The sequence below is a fragment of the Symsagittifera roscoffensis genome, chromosome 7 (genome assembly GCF_963678635.1).
Source record: "Symsagittifera roscoffensis chromosome 7, txSymRosc1.1, whole genome shotgun sequence".
Lineage (NCBI taxonomy): Eukaryota > Metazoa > Xenacoelomorpha > Acoela > Convolutidae > Symsagittifera > Symsagittifera roscoffensis.
Genome location: NC_087068.1, coordinates 37,241,675 through 37,262,575, shown reverse-complemented (window position 1 = coordinate 37,262,575; position 20,901 = coordinate 37,241,675). Strand labels below are relative to the sequence as shown.

Sequence of the window (20,901 nt, the reverse complement as noted above, 5' to 3'; positions counted from 1 at the left end):
TAGTTCGTTACTTAAATTAATTAATTTAATGCCTCAAAAATAAGATTGCGAATTAAACAGCGGTCTTAGCTCTTTGCTCGCAATCTGGAAAAAGCGCGCATAACTGTGACAATTTGAAAATCCTTAGCAACTTTGAAAATTAATGAACAACAATCGCGGTTGAGAAGTTGGTTTGATTCCGATGTCAAACTTTTGAAATTTTCTGAACGAACATCAAATTTGTAAATGAGATTATTTTTGAAGTTTGTAGCAGGATAAATATACTGAAGTTGTTGTGATCTTGTTACCTTTCAACATTTTCTCTTATTTTGTTATCAAAGGTTTGAGTTTTGGATCCAAGAAACTAAGATAAGCCTTATTTCAAATCTTAGATGAAAAATGTTAGTTTTCAGCAGTGATAAAAATGGTTCTAATCTTCACCTTTAAAAATGTTTTTGCGCGCAGTAGAAATTTAAAAATTTTTGATTATTTTAAATACCAAATTCAATTGATATAATGGTTCAAATTTGTTTCATTTCCCGGAGTAACCGGTACTTATGTAACACAGAATTTTCCGGTCATATTGGCACTTTTAAGATTTAAAAAAAAACGAAAAAAAATTGATTTATCAGAAATATTCAACGTCAGTTGTCAAATTCGGTGCTTTGAACTGATATGAGCATTTTTTGAAATTTGAGCTGCGGATTTGACAAAAGTTTTTGAACTCATGTTTCACTTAAAAGTACTGAGACGATATATCTTATCATTTTCCCCTACCTCGTATTTCGGAAAAAAAACTAAATTGAAGTTGAACTCAAGTATATTTAGGTTTGTGTTTTGCCAGAGTTTAGGCCGAACATTTTTTCGAACATTGTTGGAACGTGTCGAACAAAAAATTATGCCTTCGGCGCACTCCTCCAAAACTAGAATATACTGATGCCGAAGACGCTGTTATCTGTTATATATATATATATATACATCCTTTTTTATTATTTGAAAAACTGCCATACTAAGTTATTTATATGCTTAAAGATTTATGCTCGGCCTTGAAGGCTATCTGTATTCGGTGACCTTCATAGTACAGCAGAAGAGATCTAGGCACGTCAAGTTATGAGTTACCTATTTACCTACTCGCTAAGAATACCGAATAACATGGCGCAGTCATCTGGCTCGGATCAAAAGATTTCGGTCAACATTCCACTGTTCTGGCATAGACATACTCCTCAACTGCTGGTGGAGTGTTCCAAATGGATCATGGGATTAACAGATTGCAATATTCGCCAAAAATAGCCTAGTTGTTAAAGTATTACCCCGAAGTGAACACACAACGCCTAGGAGACCATCATCACCAGTGTTAAAAGAAGCGATTAATGAGGAGACGAAAAGCAAAAGCAAGAGCGGGAATACCGGAATCAGGCGAAGAGACAACGACATGAAAACGAGATCGTAAAATTTGACCCAAATGGCGTGTTAGGTGACACAGTCCCGTGGGACAATGCCGACACCGAGGACAAAAGCAACGCATATTTGTGCCTCAGACAAGAAGCACTTGAATACTGTAACTTCATATGCCGCGTACAAAAGAAGAACGAATCGTTAGAACAATTCCGCGCGGAACTGGTGGAGCTTGCCTCTAAAGCCGATTGCAGGGATAGAGAAGACAAATGGGTACGCGATATGTTCACGGCATAAACGCAAAAAAGTATCCGAACAATTACTAGCGGAAAGGCGCACTTTCAAAGAAGCATACGACTATGCGATCAGAAGAGTGAAGGGCATTGAACGCAACCTGTTAATTATAAGTGCGGATAGCAATTTTCGACGAGACATCTTCAAACTTGCCCGGCGAAATACAAAATCTGCTCTAAATGCGGTAGGAGAAGTCATTTCCAGAAAGGGTGTTGCACAACAAATGTAAATTATGTCGAAAACAATGACAAACCTGAAAATGACAAACAACAAGAACAACAAGAGACTTACATCTACCCAACGATGAACGTAGAACATAGAAAAATTAAGGCACCAAGACAACCAATGTTCGTGGAAACATTGGAGGGGCAGTATAAAAAGATCAACGCAAACAAGAAGCCAGCAAAAACAACGACCTCACAGAAACAAAACACAACACAACAAAACTCGGAAAAACTAAAGAACCAACTGGTGCAAGAAGCCAGCAAAACAAAAATCCCAGAGGAACTGGCTCAAGACACCAACCAAATTCATCAGATGACCAATAGCAAAAAAAAAAAAACAGGCCAGCATGGAAAAAGGACAGGAGGCCTCCCAAAAGCAAGACGGATACCATTCACGATCCCTTCGTGTCAACGTCAAACTCGGCAGTATTAGACACTTTTATAGGAAGCCAAAACCCAAAACCCAACTAGAAGAGAGACGCAAAAAAACGCCACCACCAACCAGGACGTCAACAAAAGTACGTACCAGCACGTTATCAAAAAATTTGGGCAACGCGATGCCAATAATACAAGTAAGATCAAATAAACTACTACCCAACCATCGCTGAGTCAGGTGGCAGGCTCCTTGAAGTAATTTTCAAGTTGAAATATAATTCGGCTTATTTTGATCGAAGAGCTTATTTTGATCGAAGAGCTCCTGAAATCTGTAGCAGGAAAGAATTTGAAGTTGTTGTGATCTTGTTATCTTCAAACAGCTTCTTCTATTCTTCATCAAAGGTTTGAGTTTTGCTTCCTAAAAACTATGGTAAGCTTTATATAAAAATTCATCAGAAAAAAAAATAATTTTTAGTAGAGTACTGATAAAAATGGTTCTAATCTTCACCTTTTGAAAGTATTTTTGTAAACAAAGTAGAATTAAAACAAGTTTTGATTGTTTTAAAATGCAAATTCAATTGATAAAATTTTTCAAATTTTTCGGATTACCATGTAGCACAGACCTTTCTGGTCATATTGTCACTGTAAAATTTTAAAAAAACGGGAAAATTTGATAAATTAGAAATATTCAAAGTCAGTCGCAAAATCAATGCTTTCAACTGATATGAGCCTTTTTTGTAATTTGAGCTGCGGATTTTACAAAAGTATTTTAACTAGTTTTCCCCTGCCTCGTATTTCGGAAAAAAAATAAGTTTAGTTCTAGTAGTATTTAATATTTAGACTAGTGTTTTGCCAGAGTATAGGCTGAACATTTCGTTTTTGAACATTGTTGGAAAGTTTTGACCGAAATGTTTTGCTTTCGGCGCACTACTCCTCCAAAACTAGCACATATTGACGCCGATGACATCCTTTTATTTTACTTATATATGTACATCCTTTTATTTTATTATATGAAAAACTGCCATACTAAATTATTTATGTGCTTAATGATTTATGCTCGGCCTTGAAGACTATCTGTATTCGGTGACCTTCATAGTACACCAGAAGAGATGCAGGCAAGTCGGGTTATGAGTGAATTCATTGTCACCATATTGTTATCTATAAAACAGTACATAACGATAATAGACCTTGATCACCTCATCTTGTTATTTGAAACTAGGATCGATAGTTAGTTCCTCGTGGAGGACATATCCTTATGGATACGGATTACAGTGACTTATTTACCTACTCGCTAAGAATAACGAATAGCAGACGCCAATAGAACAATTTTATTGTCATTCCGCTGAAATTGATTTCGTAAATTTTTCCCAGAGTCGCACCTTACCGGTCCTGCCGCCAACCCTCCCCCTAAATGGTCTCTGTCTATTTGCATTTTTTTCTGGTTCTTTTAAACGTCTATGTTTACCGTAGCGATTGGAATGTCATCCTTATGCTTAAAATAAGCATAGCAAGCCAAGAATAGTATACTTTGATCTATGCGCTCAATTCAAACTGAAGCTCAATTCGCAAAATGATTTACAATTGCCCTGGTGGTTGAAATAAAACATCATATTTATAAACAATAATAGTATTAACCGTTCAAGAATAGCTAACAAAATCAAGAGATGTCGTTAAATAGTTACTCAGCCGGCAATTACGGGATTGAACTTCGAAATCGAAACAGTTTCGCTACAACCGACAGTCGGACAGACATCGGACGAAGTCAGTCGACTGACGACAACTACGATTTCCTGTTCAAAATTGTCCTAGTCGGCAACTCGGGAGTGGGGAAGAGCAATTTGCTGTCGAGATTTACTCGGAATGAATTCATGGTTGATTTCAAAACTACAATAGGTAGAAAATGCCCGTAGTTTTCTTATATTTTTCAAAAATTCTATCGAACATTGCTTGGTGTGTTGCTCTATGGTTCTGAGATTTTTGCCATTATTGTTTCTAAAAACAATTTTCCTCATTGCAATTGAAGATTTTTTGACCTTTAGAGCTTTGTCAGAGTTTCTTAATCTACTTTCATTTGACGAACACCATAATAGTTTTATAACCTCTTAAATCGTTGACTTGTTTTTTTCTTCAACTTCTCGAAGTTCCGCAATTGACTATATTCCATGCAATTTTTCGTGAGGTAGAGGTAAGGTTAATCTTTTTTGTGATTTAAAAATGAAATTTCGACAAAAAAACAATAGGTTGGTTCAAAGATTAGTCTGATTTCAGGTGTTGAGTTTGCGACAAAGACAATAGAAGTTCAGAAGAAGAAAATTAAAACCCAAATATGGGACACAGCAGGACAAGAAAAGTAAGCTGACATCAATATGTTTATGAATGTATTCTCTTCTCAGTAGCAGATTTAGGGTGAAGGGCAGAGACTCCACCAAATCACTTTAAAAGTATATTTCACTTTTGGTTTCATTTTACGCACACCTATAATTGGCTGATAGCATCTACAAGATTCTAGGAGAAAGTGTAGGAATGATGCAATACTTTTTTGAGGACTCAGTTTTTGAGCAAAAAAATAATGTTTTTACTCTAAGCGGAGAGCTGCGACATCAATTTGGTTGACCCTAAAGGAAATTTATCGAAAATTTATTTAAAATCTTTTGAAAAAATGTATGTTTAAACTCAATACAATTAACTCGATATGATTTTCGCGCAGAAAATCGAACAATTTTTTTGTATCTAGAACTATCAGGTGTAACAGGTGAACTTCCTTTAACAGAAGACATTTTGCGATAAGTGAAAAGTCGTAATAGGTGGTGACAAATGGTAATAGGCGACATTTCGTAAAATATGAAAACTCTTGATAGACGACAATTTGTAATGGACGGCAACTCGTAACAGGTTACAATTCGTAGCAGGTGACAAATCGTAACAAGATATTGACGACAAATGATGATTCGCGCGCAAAATACTATTTGGGTTGAATGTACAGCGCTGATTCAAAGAAGCCGGGAAAAACGAACAAAATTGGATATTTGAATAACGTTTCCTCGAATTAGGTCAATGGAATACAAAAAGATCAAAAGAACGCCTAAAAACCAGCCCATGTAATAATCACATTTTATCAAAGCTATACCTCTTACCTAAAGAAACTCCATGACATGGGCAATAAAAAGAGACTAAAACTTACAAATCTCCACTCGTTGATGTCACTAATCATACTACATGTAATTGATTTGTCTGCCAACGAAAACACTATAAAAAGTAACCTACTTCTTTATCCGGACGATACAGTCATCAAAATTAAGGAAGAATGCGTACAATTAACAAAGGTACACCAAGCAGTCATGAATGAGACCAAAAAATGGCTGAGCCAAAACAAACTTACATTAAATGGTGACAAAATTTTGAAAAATCAAATTTGGAAAAAACAGCAACCTGGTAAACATCAAAGAGTGTATTTCATTTAAAAAATGAAGTTAAAACATCAAGATGCTTGGCAGTATGTGTAGGCTGACAACTGAACTTTCACACTCGTATAGAAATCAACAAATTTAAATTGCTTTAATTTTGCGGAATACTGTATCAAAAGCGCAAGTAGTTGAAATCGGCGCAACTGGTCCAAATTCATAAAACTTACTATCAACCGGTATCACAATACGGGGTACTCACTCGTGCACGCAAACAAAACATAACATCAATCATACCACTTGAAGATAAAGTTAAAAGAATTATAAGAATGAATTTTCGTGACCAGAGGACACATTCAATAAGGTAATTACGAGAAGAATATTCATTTTACCTACCAACCGAGTTCTTTGCTTACGAAATTCTGAAATTATTAACAAAATCCATTAGGAATGAATGTGAAATAAAATTTTTTACAATCAACAATAAGTGATAATGAGATAACTACTCTGCAGTTTAAACGCATCACGAAACAAAATTTAAACTTGAATGAACACCAAAATCATGAAAAAAAAATTGGCTATTAAAATAAAAATTAGTCAAAAGTTTACCCTACTTAAAACTGTTTTTCCAACTTAACCAGAGTTCATCAAATCAGCAAAAAAACATCATATAAACGCTTTAACCATAATTTCCTTAAAAAAGTTTAGTTGGAATAGTACGGCGGTTGCAGATTTTTTAAGATTTTTGAGAATCCAAGGGAATGAACTTATTTGGTTAAATTGTTACTTTTTCTAAGACTGTTTTTCTTTTGATTTCTGTAACTCGTTGAAAAAATTTTGAATATGGAGCACTTACATATCTTTACGCGCATAATGCTATGTTCCCTTTTTTCTGCATGAGGCGACAGAAAACAGAGCGTAAGGTCTAAGAGCGTCCTCCCAATCTACTCTCAAAAAGACCCAATCTACTCCTCCCAATCTACGGATCAATTGAGCAATTTCCCCCCTTTCTCGCGTGTGGGGGGAGATAGCTCAATAGGTACTTCAGACATGTTTATAACCACTTGAAAATAGTTTGAATGATATGATAATATGAACGAGATTCTCCAACGAATATGGAACGCCAACTCTTACAATATCAAAGCTCAAAAATTACATTCAGAGTGAAAACAATAGTAAGGTGCTGAAGAGAGCTTTTTTGGTATTCAGATACAAGTTCAGAGCACCAATCTTGATACTTGTTTTCCTCAATGAGAGGCAAGAGTCGCCCAAACAAAATTTTGCAAATTAATTTTTTTTTCTTCAATTTTTCAAAATTTTTCTCGATACTCATATAAAATTAACTTCAGTCGATCAATTGATTGCGTGCCATAAACACATCAACCATCTAATTGCGTTTGTTGGCGCCTTTTTGTGGTGTCTTAGTTTTTGCTTGGGGGGAGATAGCTCAATTGGTCAATACGGGGGGGGGAGATTGCTCAATTGATCCCAATATACTCCCAATCTACTCCCAAAAAGTCCCAATCTACTCCTCCCTATCAAAGTATAATATATTCATTTAAAGAAAAAATGGGAGATCAATTTCAAAAACTGTTTCGGTATTCCGCGGCACTATTTTTTTAAGCTTTTGATTGAGTAAAAAAAGGCGAAAAAGGGGCTTTATGCGGTTAAAAATTGGGTCCGAGCTTTGGAAAATAAACTACATCATTTAAATTTCTTCAAAAACGCTAAGCAATTTTAAAAAAGCTAAGCAATTTTTTCTGATCTTTTTTGCTACTATCAACTCAATTTCCGAAAAATGCTTTTAAAGTTTACAGTTTTGTTTTGTTGTTTGGATATTTTCAATCAACACTGTAAGCCAAATGAAGCGAGCAATTGTTAATGTATAATGCCCTAATTCGAAAAAAAACGTCTCTTCTTACGAAATGTCGCCTATTTGATTTTTGCCGCCCAACTCCAGAAAACTGCTTGGCCTAAGAAACATAATAACAATCAATTATTGCCTTATTTAATTCAGGTTTCGCGTCATCAGTAGCGCGTACTTTCGCAACTCAATGGGCGCAGTTTTAGTGTACGACATCTCAAAACAAGAGTCTTTTCAGTCGCTCGAACGGTGGAGAGCCGAAGTGGAAAATTTCGCGCCTCGAGGATGCAAAATTGTGCTAGTCGGAAACAAAATTGACCTGCAATTTGCCCGAAGTGTCTCGAAAGCAGATGCCGACGCATTTGCTTCGGCCAATGGAATGAGGCACATCGAAACTAGGGATCAGTTTAATTATAGAACACCAAACTTAACGTACGAAATTGAGGTCCTTTTCCAAATGATTCCAATATAAGTAATTCGAAAATATGACGGAATACTTATATACTTATACATTTTTACTCGATCGAAACTAAACTTATTTTGCAACAATTCTTACAGCATACTATAAATTGAATGAAAAAGAACTCAAAAAGAGGGAAAAATATTAAGAATTTCCAATAAAAAAACTAAAAGCGGGAGCGCACTGAAAAAAACGTGCGCCTCATAAAAAGCCTGGAAAAAGACAGAAATGACCGTTTTTCCTTTAAAGCGAATCTGCAACGTTTTCTTCTACTAAAAGTACACAGAATCAATTGGATGTAGCGTTTCCATTTGAAGCTAGATTCCGTTTGGTACTCGATATAAATTTTGGAAAAAGTATTTTTTTTCTGTGAAAGTTAAATAAAAGCGAGAGAATTTAGTCGAAAGCTTCCAGGATTCTAGCAAAAAAACATAAGATGTTAGTTGTTTAAAATCGTGATGGACAAACAAACGGCTTTTTTACGATCAAAACTTTCCAAAAATGCTCAAAAACGTCCGCATAGGCCTGTTTTTTTTCTGAATTTGGCCTGCGGAGTGAAAACGTTTTTTTTGTGCAAATTTGGGCATTTTGGTGTTGTGAGATAGTTTTGACCTACAAAATAAAGAAACGTTTTTGAAGAATTGTTTGAAATCCGTCACCTTGAAAAGATGCTAGATCGGCGCCTGGATTGAAAAACTGAACTCAAACTGATCCCTCTGTAGTGCTCTAACTGCTGCAAATGTCTCCAAGCTATTCGAAACTATGGTCGAGGATATCTACGATGTTCAGTTCAGATCAGAGACAATTTCCACTTTTGATAGTCAATTGGGTTACCCGAGGAAGCAAGAGTCTCAAAAGAGCAGCGAAAGTAGAAAATCGGGATGCTTTTGCTGACAGAGAACCTACCTATTTTTATTCATTTTATTTGTTTACCCGCAATAATTTATTAGACAGCAAAATTGAATCCAATTTTTGATTTAAATAAAAACTGATAACCAAATGGTCTGCTTAAAAGTTAGTACAACGAAATCTTAATATGATAACTTGTTGTAAAAAAACAAATCCAAAAAAAATTATGTACAAAACTAAACACCGAAGAAAAGATCAAAGCTACGTCCACTGGAACTGTTTCAAACCTTGTTGACAAATGGAAGCCTAATCATACTGATAGTTTATCACAAGCTACTAGGTAAGGAATCAGTTGATTTGGGTATGCCAAGTTTGTTGTATATTTTAAACCAGTCTTAGAAGAATCCTCTAAAAATCCGTTTCTAACCTTTTTGAATCATTGAAAGCCTTTTCCGACCACTTTATAAAGTAGGAGAATAGTAGATCACTGATCATATTAAAGTTTGATAAGTTATCAGTATCCATTGTAGAGAGAAAACAAACATAGGACAAATATGTTTTTAAAAAATCCATTGAAAATAAAAGTTTTAATTTCAAAAGCTTGAATTCAGTGGAAAATTTACAACAAATTTTCTAGCTGAATTTTTTTTGTCATGGTTAAACAAAAAACTGAAGCTCAAATTTCATTTTTTTTTTGAAAAAATGAAAAAACGGCTCCTCTCAAAAAACTATCATATTTTTTAAAATTTCTATCACTTGCTGACAGAGGGCGCAGGAGGTTGAATGAAAACGCCAATAACTCAAAATTGACAAACTTGACATCAAAACATTAGCGCTCCCGTGTTGATACTTACATTTAGGCTTTGTTGTTTTTAGAAAACCAGGCCGAGATCAGTCGACCCACTTGGCCCCATGATCTTTCAGAGACATGAGAAACCAAAAGTTTTGAATACGTCGCGATTCGAAACAAAAAATATATACTCAAATGAAGATTTTAATTACCTGAGTTCAAATTCAGAAAAGTTTTTGACCTGCAAAAATGTTTGCAACTTTTTATGGCTATGTAACGCACGCTTTAAAAATTTTCCTAAAATGCCGAAAACCTTAGCGTTTCATGATGCATATGATGCTGAAAACCTAAATTATTAAGAGCTTCAAAATATTTTTGAAAAGGTGAAGTAATGTAATTGCTCCTATTGTTGGCTGTTAGGAGTAAAAAAAAAATAAAAACAAAGATTCAATTGAGATTCAAGTCTTTAAAAACCAATGTCATTGTTTGATTGCCATTCCAGGGCATCTTTAATTTATTTTTTCATCATATTTAATCTGAAATTGCATCGAAGTAGTTACGTTATGCGAACGATATCTTAAATTAGGAGAAGACCAAATGTCAGTTATTGTCTTCTTACCCAGTAAAGATATTAACCAAAGATTGATGAGCGTTGCTTCGCATTTCACTTGTTTCAAAAATAATAACTCACTTTTACTTTAATACAACCAGAAATTTATTCGAAAATGTTCACTCTTTTTCAAAAATGCACGTAGTTTTGTTCACTGTTAATTGATATTATAGTCAATAAATTATTCGTTGCATTTAGTTTTTACTGTCATGGAATTTGTTTTCATCAGAAAATTCAAAAACTGCTCAGCAACAACTAAAATTTAGCCCTCTGTTCGTAACAGCTGGTTTAGCTTTGAAAAAATTGAAAAACATAGGCAATTCTGTATGTTCAAGGTGCAGAAATTTTTTGGAGCTTCAGTTTTTTGCTCCTGCTTTTTGTCTAGGTTGCTACGATAATTTTAAAAAATTGGGTTGAGCCTTCTACATTTTTTTGATTTCAATTGGCTGAGAACGAGTTGAGAAAATGTGTAAGCTAATAACTTAAACTTCTAATTTAGCTTTCAAAAAAATCTCGAGATCTCTTAAAACACTTATCATTGTTCTGAATTTTGATGAGTTGGACGGAATAATTGTGCTCGGGATAGTTTGTTTCTCCATTCATGCTTCGACTTTTTAATCAGTAATTTTCGGCAAAAATTTTATATACTATTTGAAAAGTAACAACAAAACAATAAACTGAGATAAAAAACGGAAAAACTCACTTGTGATCGTTTTTGGTGAAGTTATGAGGGTTTAAAATTTAGCAATTAAGTTATTTTGGGTGAACTAACGCGCAACGCATTTTGTGTATTAATACAGGTTTTTCGTTATAAGTTTGGTTACTAGTAGCAAAAATGTTATTTTGTTTTTTTTTTCAAACGAGCAGTCTTGGAGAGAAAATATTTGTGCTCGGGTGAATTTTTTTTATCTCCAGACCAACTTTAATTTTTTAGTTAGCCCTTTTGAACAAGGTTTTCAAATCATTCAGAATAACTTTCCTCATCTTAAGACATTAAAAGTGCTCTGAATGATTTAAAAATCTTGTCAAAAAACGTTAACTAAAAAACTGAAGTTAGCCTGGAGATAAAAACTACCCCGAGCACAAATATTTGCCTTCCAAGGCTGCTTGTACATGGTGGCATTACTCTGAAAAGAACAAAATGACCTTTTACAAAGATATTTTATCCGTGACCACCTTTCGGAAAATTAGGAATTATTGAGTATTGGCAATTTTGCTATTAGGGATAATTAAAGCTCGTTGTTTTTGTTGTTATCATCTTGCTTTTGTTCCGAAATTTGTAACGAAAGTAATGTGTTTTAGGTGTTTTTTTTTATTCAGAAAAATTTCGATTTTTTACTAACAAGTTCTGACAGAATTTTTTATATCATTCAAAAAGTATTTTTTTCACTTAAATTTGAAAAAATATTTCACCTGTTATTGTTTTTCATAAAGTTATGGGAGGTTAAAGATAGCCAGTTTTGATCAATTTGGGACAATTAACGCTTGATATATTTAGCGTTATTAAAGCGTAAGCGGAGAGTTAATCCGCCTTAGAAATCGTTCCCAGTTGGTTAAAAGAAGCTTATGTGCCATATTTGGTTTTATAATAACTTTCAAAAAAAATGAATTATATATATTTTTTCTAATTTAATTATTTTTATAATAGAGCATGAAAACATAGATTTTAAAGGGCAGTCGGATTATTCAAGACGTCTACATTGACATTGATCGTTTTTGCAAATAGTAAATGAAAAAGTCCCTTGAGAAATCAAATTAGATATAAGTGAGCATCGATCAGGTGGAAAATTGCTAGGTTTTGTTGCAGTCAGTTTAGTTGAGTTCTGACAAATGAATTTCTCTCAAGTACGAGAAAAAAGTTAGGAATTCAGCCTGCATTTTTTATATGGTCTTCTCTACATATTAGAATGCATTAATTCGATTTTTTTTCAATCTTTGCTATAAATTTTTTAGTGCTTCTTAAAGTCTCTCCGCTAAGAAACAAAAATTCTTGTAGTTTTATTTTTTCCTTTCTAATTTTTCTTCATCAACTTTTTGGCTGAGTGTAAGTGCAAAATTTTATGAAAAATTTAACTATTCTATGGATTAGTTACGGTACATATTTTCTTAAAAAGGATGGATTATTTGAGCACGGTATGGTTTCTTTCAGACAAGTTTTGGCTTTTTAGGTAGCCATTTTTGAACCATCTGAAAAATTTTGAAGTATAACATCATCTTCAATTTAAGACAGCATGTGGGAGACATATACAAAATATAAATTCTAAAAAAAATGCATATTTTTTGAATGTCTTGTCATTTTACAAATTTGCTTAAAAAATGAATTTTTGCTTTGACCTTAACGGGAAGTCAGAACGTTCAGGGCTTCGCTCTGATACAAGCCGTCTTGTTATATTAAATAGTGGATCGCACTCATGCTGATTTATCGAAAAAAGAGAAATGTTTTTTTTTTGAATTTGTGTTTCGCACTTTTTAGTTCACTCTTAAGTTCTGATACTCCAGAACATATCAAAGTTTACATATTGTTAGCCAAATGACTTTATTTTTGATCTTTCTTTGAAACCGCACACCACAAGCTTTTCAAATTTTCTAGCGATTCGGACGAGATATTTCAAAGGCTAGAGCATTAAAGCAAGATTTAATCCCCTCGTCACCAAAATGTGTTGCATTGCGTACAACTCTGAGACACTTTTGGCTGTACATCTTTTCATTCTAGTCCTTCTAAAGGTGCTACTAAGCGAGCTGCTTTAAATGGAAAATGATATCAAGACTATTTTTAACCCAATTTTTATTTAAAACGCAAAGTTTGAAGTTGTGCAAACAAGATTGTGAGATTCTATAAACTAGATTGTCAGGAATCACATAATGAATTAACAATGAATGTTTTTGAGGAAACAATTATTTTTTTCGAGTTCTGATTAATTCCATAAACAACTCAAGTTTTAACACTTTGATATTATCAGCCTAACATTTGTAGTATGTCAATATTTGATGTACCAAAAACGATTCGAGACCCTGGGCAATTAATAGGCGGTTGGAAATTTCAAGGCTTTGCCATGATACCAGCAGTCTGGTTTCTTTTCGGCTCATCTTAGTTCTTGTTTCTTGAACAAAACTTTTGCTCAAAAGTGACTCTTGATTGAGAGAGAAAATTACATGTTTCTGTCTTCAATAATGACCACAATTGAAGATAAAACGTCCAAACACAAACACTATCTATTTTGCGCATAAATTTCCCGCACATAAAACTTATACTTAACAACAAGCACGGGAAATGCCGAAATTTCAATTTTCCGTTTTTTTTTGTTGCTGGAGCACAGGTTTCTGACTACAAAAAAAGCACCCAAAACATTCCGGTCAGAAAATGAGGAATTGATGGAAAACGACCTTCGAAATGGGCGGAATTTTCGCAAGCTGATTCAAATATAGAACTCATAGAGGAAAATTGATCTGAAATTGGAGCAAAATTGAGGAGAAAAAAATCTCCATCTGACTAAAATTATTCAAAATTTTTGTATTAAATAGTTTTGAATTTAGATATTTGAGTGTATTGACAAACTTTAAAAAGATTTTCGACAAAATTAAATCTTTTGATAGCAGGAAAAAAACGCAATTTTAGACTTCAATTGAATGGAGTGAACATAAAAATCGATGCTACAGACAACAGCAGTTGCCAAACACCAGCAAATACCAGAATTAGAGCGTAAATAACAACAACAATATGGCCAAAATGTGCAACCATACTTCGCACCATGTATGGTTCTTCCACGGAAGCCATGAAAATTGCCGATGTAAATTTACGTTAAAATAACACATTTTTCATGCATGGCGCGACGTATAGTTGCACATTTTTTTTATTATGGGGGACTTCAAATTAGTCAATTTTGATAATTTATCAGGGCTGTTGAGAATTGATATGTCACCATGGATGCTAGCAATGTATGGTTCCTATGGTATCATGCATGGCGCGACGTATGGATACCATCAAAACATATATGGTGAGACGTATGAATACCAAGGAATCATGGTTGGCGCGACGTATCGAAACTTAATAAGTAAAAGGATCAGAGTACAGAGCAGGGTAGCATTCCCTTCCCCACCTTGTCCCTTCTAAAAAGGATTAACCGTTGCAGTTCTTACCTTGCGTACTCAACATTGGACAAAGTTTGTTGCTTGGCGACGCTCAACATTGACTCGCTGCGATCAAAACCGCACTCGGTGTTGAAATATGGAAACAGTATTCTGGTAAATTAACCAGTGCCACGAGCTACATCCAAAGCAGCTCCACGGATTCTACCCGCGCTTTCAAAATCTAGATTCTTTGAGTCCTTCACATATTTTACTATGTATTTAACCAGTTCATCCGGATATTTTGGCCGGAATGCGTTGTATATTGTTGATTGATATGCAAAGAACCCAAACACGTCATTGTTTCTGAACATTTCGAGTGACTCTTGAAAAAGAATAGTTTGAAAACAGCGATATTGAACTATGCGACTTTTTATCTGGTTGACAATTCTGCAAATGACAAGCTCAAAGTTTCTCAGTATTAAAGTTTTCAAAATTTTTGAGTGGTTTTACCTTGTGCTGTTTACTTTAAATGTAATCTCTTCTTGGAATCTTATCTTCTGAGAAATCTATTCAATACAAATTTGAAGTTATATTTGTTCACCTTGAACTTCATGGCTACTTATGATACTCTTATCTCTAAAGGTACTTAAAATCCTCCTTAAACTGAACAAATAAAAGTGCAAACTTTGTAAAACGCAAATCTAGGATTTTCTTGAGGAGATTTATATGGACACACCACATGCTTTTCACATTTTCTGCGCCGTAGCGAGTAGAAAAAAAAGACCAAAAACGAAGTTTTTAGTCACTTTTTAGATTTTTGGGCATCCGCTCCCATCTTGAATTTTTTGCCGACCAAGGCGCTTTTTGAAAATTTTTAGTGTGTATCGAACGAAAATGAATGTCTTAAAAAAGACCAATCGGGGAACCCTTTGGGTTGAAAGGTGGTCGAATCCCTGAGAGGGGGATTGGAATCCGTTTTTTGTTACATACTCCGCAGGTATGGTAATTTTCATTTCTTATCAGGACTCATGCAGCTCCTTGATAATGATTGGTTAACTTTGTTCAGCCAGTTTTAGTTTTGTGATGATACGAGAGACGTTATGCAAAGAAAAATAATTCAAAAAATCAACCTAAACTGAAAAATGTTAAAATGAACCTCTTGCTCGAAGACACCATCTGTAATTGTTTGGTAAAATGATAAGTAGTGAGAAGTAACTAGAAAAAACGCAAAAAGAATTAGTTCGAATTGTACAAAAATCTATATGCTATTGAAACCAGGGGCGGATCTAGGATTTTCTCGAGGGGGGGGCGGATTTTCAAAAAATTTTCCAAAATTTTGACGACCTTTTTTTTTTTTTTAGGTAGACCAAATTGATTTTTCGAGCTCTCTCAAAGCACTGTTTTGGCCCTACTTTGGCTAAATTTTCTGCGCCGCAGGCAAATTTTTGAAAAAACAGTCAAAAAAGCCGTTTTTGGGCAATTTTTGAAAAATTTTGACAAAAAAATCGCGTTTTTTTGTCGCGCGCTCCCCCTCAAAATTAGTATATATTGGCGGCGCCGAAGGCGCCTTTAGAAAAATTTTAGGGTCGGTCGGCCAAAAATGGATTTCTGAAAAAGTATCAAAGGGGGGACCCTTTGGGTCGGCAGGGGGTCGAATCCCTGAGGAGGGGGCGTCCGCCCCCCCCGCCCCCCCCTAAATCCGCCCCTGATTGAAACGCAAGTCTTCTATGGACGTAATGCTTAGGCCTATTTTATTTACGGCAATTATTAACGAAATAGGAACGGGATAGTGATTCAGCAAAAAGCACAAATACTGTAAAAGCTTGACCTACAATGACTTCTGGATGAAATTTACCTCATTCATGAGCTTCATTTTAGCCAAGGTCGAATGTTTATGCAATTTGTTTTGAAATATTCAAAAAAGTGTTGTTTAAATATTTAAATGACTTTTGCTCCTTCTGCGAATCAGTCGCAGCTTTTAAAATGCGTTAACCTTAGTTCAGTTGAGTGTCTAGATAAAGCCTCAAAAACAGCGTGAAAATATTCAAAAAAGTTTTTCGTTTAAAATGATTGCTTCAAATTTTTAAAATTTGAGAATCTAATAATGATTAAAACATATCGCAAAGTGTCATTTCTTGAAAAAACGGTTTGAAAAACATATTTTTTTGTGAGCCAATTCCAATTTTCATCAAAGTCGACATAAACTATTTCAAAGTTTATTAGTTTGCGATGATGCCCACTGAAGTTGCTTGTAGCAAATCAATTCCAGCCTTCAAAATTAAATTAAACTTTTAAAAGAGATATTTCTTGAGTTGATATCATAAAACAATTGAATTTTTTGCGAAAAACTTGAAAAAAAATTTCAGACTTTTCATAGTTTTATTGATCAAAGCATTTGCTATTTTTATTCCTGGATTTTTTAAAAACGTCAAAAATGAATTGATTTTGAACTGCATCGCTAGAAATAATGATTTGACTCATTAATCAAGGTCAACTTCAATTGTTTTTTTTGTTTCATTGTTTGAATCCCTTGCATTAAAAACCTTATATATTTTTCACCAGTCAGTTAAAGCGTTCATATTAACTTGAGGAAAAATGCATTGGTTAATCGCCTGTTGAATAATCAATTCAGATCTTCGAAGTGGCCTAAATTTGATCGAAGTTTCATCTAGAGAGCTACTTGCAATCAAAACCTGGAACTATCCAAGACTATTTGCTTGATTTGTTCTCCTATAAAAGTTTTTCTTTCAAATCAAACCCTGAAAAATTTTTGAAATCTCAAAACATTCAGTGAATCTTATCGTACCTTCAAAATTTACATCAGTCTTTAGAAGCAATTTCAGAGGGCATTCTTTGTTCGCACAAAACTGTGTTGTTACGGATCAGTTCATGCCTGCACAACCACTTTGAAATGCTTGCAAGCTTCTTCGCTTGACAATTTTATGATTTTTGTGAAGCAATTTCAACTATTAAATTACTTCCAAAATTTCATTGCTTGCTTAAAAACTTAAAGAATTTTGAATGATTTTCAGCCCTCTAATTTGAATTTGAAAATGCAATGCTTAGCGTGGTTGCTGACTTGTTTGCTGGTTTTGTCTCAAGCATGGGGGTTACAGTAGCTTGAAAAAAACTGAGCTTTCAAAAAATCGGGCCAAGGGAACTCTAGTTTGCAAAAAAAATAGGTCACAGACGGATTTGATCCAGTGGACTTTGTCGTCGCAAGCTGCTGTGTTGCGTCTACGCCAGATTTGCTCAAATTTCATTGAGCTTGACTTTTTATTTAACAAGCGGTAATAAATCAAAAAACAACCTGAGCAGAATCCTTTACTGACGAAAAATTTTCTAATTTAAAGAAAAAATTCTAAATCCACGTTCCCCTCAGATCACACACACATGCATAAAGAAATTTTTTTTGTGCTAATCAAATGACTCATAGAAAATAAACTAGGTATATATTTTAAAAAAGCCGAAACCTATTGAGCCAAAAAAGACAAAATTAATGAAAAAAAATGAATTTATAACAAAATCGAGTTAGTAAAACTTCAACCAACATAAAGGAACGTATCGATTAAATCGGGTCTTCAAAATGCAAACATGATCGAATAAGTCTATTGTAATAGATGATGCCAGAAGACGAATTAGTCCAGGAGATCCACAAGTTTGAAAATTATTTTACAATTTATTTGCAATTTTGCTATAAACTTTTTCAGGGTAGCCAAGTTTTTTTCTTAGGAAAATTGTGAATTTTAAATTCCAAAGAATCCACTGAAACTTCTACAAAACTCTGAACTATTTCAAGCTATTATAAAGACCTGAAATTTAGTTTGCATTCAGCTTTTTTGAGATTGCAATTAGATCATTTTGCACACAAATAGCCGAAAACACTAGGCTCGTGTTATGATTATTATTTCCCTTTTCGAAGAAAGTGAGAAATAGATATGCTCAGGGTAGTTTTTTTAAGGTACTTTAGCTCTTGGTTTGCAATTGGTTTTGCAATTTTGCTATAAATTTTTTCTACATTCAAAAAATTTTGAATTTTCATGCTCAATTATTGTATCAATCAGTATATAAAAGATCATACTTGTTACAAGTGGATATTTGTTTTTCGTTAATTCCAAGTACAGTAACTGACTAAATTCCAATGAGTTAAACTTATGCGCCGCTCTGTCTTATTGGGTGCATTCTTATTTTTTGCTCATAAACTTGTAGATTCCAATGAAATGACCCTCAAACTACGGAAGCTCATAAACGGTAAAAAAAAATTAAGCAAAGCTTTTTCTTACAAATTGCATTTTTTTTCTGAGAAAATTTTAAAAACATATTTAACATTTAGCAAAGCATCAAAAATTGAACAAGTTGCATCTTTTAATCCATGTTCTTTTTTATGGCTAACCTGATAAAGCTGAAAAAACTTGAATGGTTGTTGTTGAAGCGCATAATAATTTAAAACACAATTGAATCCGTTTTGTTTTTCAAGTCTCAATAGAACCAAAACATCATTATCTTTGACTTTTCTGGAATGATTAGCCGACAACCTCCATAAAGCAATTTTACAGATAAATTTTTATAGCCCAATTGATTTTTTTTTATACCACTGGAAGCACTTTTATCTAACGTTGAACTATAAACATGATTTTATGTCTGTTTGCATTCAGCTTTTTTAAGATTGCAATTAGATGATTTCGCACACAAACAGCCAAAACACTAGGCTCGTGCTATGATTATTGTTCCCCTTTTCGAAGAAACTGAGAAATAGATATGTTCGGGGTAGTTTTTTTAAGGCCAATATTACAAAACTCTGTTACCTGAGTGGATCGATTTTTTTTATCTGCAGGGTACCATCTGGGTGATCACATAACTATAGTAACCTGCCAAGAGTCTGTCTAAACTGCTCGTTTTATGTTTACATTCAGAATTTTCCCGCACATCGCTTTCAAATTAAATTGAGGAAGCTAATTGGTTTTCTTAAAGGGAAAACTTTGCCTTGATACGAGCAGTCTTAATCGTTTGTACTAACGAATGTGTTCTCACAGTTTGAGAAAAAACATTGCTTAGTTTTAAGACAAGTATTTATGTAGCATTGTAGAAATTTGCAATACATACAAGCTATTGTTCACCATCTAAATCAATTTCTGTAATCTTTAAACTTATGTATTTAAATCCAGATTTTGAATTTTTTTATTTAAAGATGAAGGGCCATGAAGGCATCCCCAAATCCGCCAAATTTCACAGCTTGCTCTTTTCTTTCAACTTGATGGTCTCGATTACTACAATTATCGGATTAACGTTGCAGATATTTTTAAAGTACAAACTATTTCCATTGAAAATATGAGTTTGGCAACCAAAGATGATTTTTTGCTCACAGTTATTCTTCAAAAGAAACTGGTTAAAAAAATTCTTTTCATTCTTCAATATTTGAAAGTTTTGTATGAATTCGAATTATTTAAGCATTTGTAAAATTTAGGCAAAGATTTTCTGCTTATTGGTTAGTGGATGAGGATGAGTGTCTCATCAGTTTTTAATTAGTGTATTTTGAAACTGATATTTTTGCTTTGAATCTCCTATATTATTTTCTTTTTTAGAAAAGTGCTTGGTAGGGAAACTTTTATCAATTACATCAGAAAAAAAACAAGTTTGTCATTGAACAATCAATTTTTTTTATCAATTCAACCTTTTCAAGCGTTTCCAATAGAAATTATGAGTAATTTTTACTGTGTAAACATCTTTTTTTTCGTAACATGTGAACCTTTGCATCAAACAAAGATTCAAACATCACTAAACAAAATTGAAATATGGCTGAAAGAAAACATTTTCATCATGGAAACCGTAAAATAAAAACAAGAATTTTTGTAACAGAAAGAAATTGATTTGAGTTTTGTTTATCACGTTTCTTTTTTTTTGAGAAAAAAGTGAACACTTTTTGGGTTTTGTTCGACGTTGATACGTACAGCAGTTGATACGTGCGTACAAAGCTTTTAGCAGCCTACTTTTCTATATGGAGTTCTAATATATGGTTCATCAGAGAAACTGTTGCGAAACAACTGGAAATTGATCCCATGAGACTATTCAGAATAATTTTTTAGCGTAAATTCGACTCAAAAACGTAAGCACGGGAAACACACTGCATACATCTGCTTAATTTTTTCATTTTTATATAAATTTACAAAAAAACTTACCCAGTAGATACATTATACAATTTAATGGGTGAAGATGACACAAGTAAAATATCAAAACAAAGAAGAAACTCGAAAAATTTGACAACAGAGGCAAATAACAAAACAAAAAATTCACTGCAAGAAAAATTACGAAAACTGCTCAGTTGCTTTTTAACTATGCAAAAACGGGTTTGAGTTTGACCAGAAAATTTCCAAAACAGCCTCAAATTGGAAGTAACACTTTTTGATAGATAAATTTTTGTAATAATGAAGATCTAAGGAACCTAATTTACAGCTAGGAAAATTAGAATAGCATCGTATTTTTTGGATTTTCATATTTGCTTTTTTTCCTTAAAACACTCGTTTTTTTGAGTTTTGATCGTTACAGATGAAAAAAGAAGTTCGGAAATTGACAAATCTTTTCCTCCCAGAGAAGT

General features: G+C 33.7%; 2 protein-coding genes across 2 annotated transcripts in view; one reads left to right on the top strand and one right to left on the bottom strand.

Annotated features, from left to right (window-relative positions):
* LOC134850967 (ADP-ribosylation factor-like protein 5B) overlaps positions 1 to 20,901 on the bottom strand; it is a 448,774-nt gene that overhangs the window by 160,773 nt on the left and 267,100 nt on the right. The window lies entirely within an intron of this gene.
* LOC134852015 (ras-related protein Rab-11A-like) overlaps positions 3,848 to 20,901 on the top strand; it is a 25,527-nt gene continuing 8,473 nt past the window's right edge. The window contains exons 1-3 of the mRNA XM_063868292.1: positions 3,848 to 4,160; positions 4,536 to 4,617; positions 7,686 to 7,977. Of these exons, the coding sequence (XP_063724362.1) occupies positions 3,932 to 4,160; positions 4,536 to 4,617; positions 7,686 to 7,977 (603 nt within the window). The 5' untranslated portion in view covers positions 3,848 to 3,931. The remainder of the gene's footprint in view (positions 4,161 to 4,535; positions 4,618 to 7,685; positions 7,978 to 20,901) is intronic.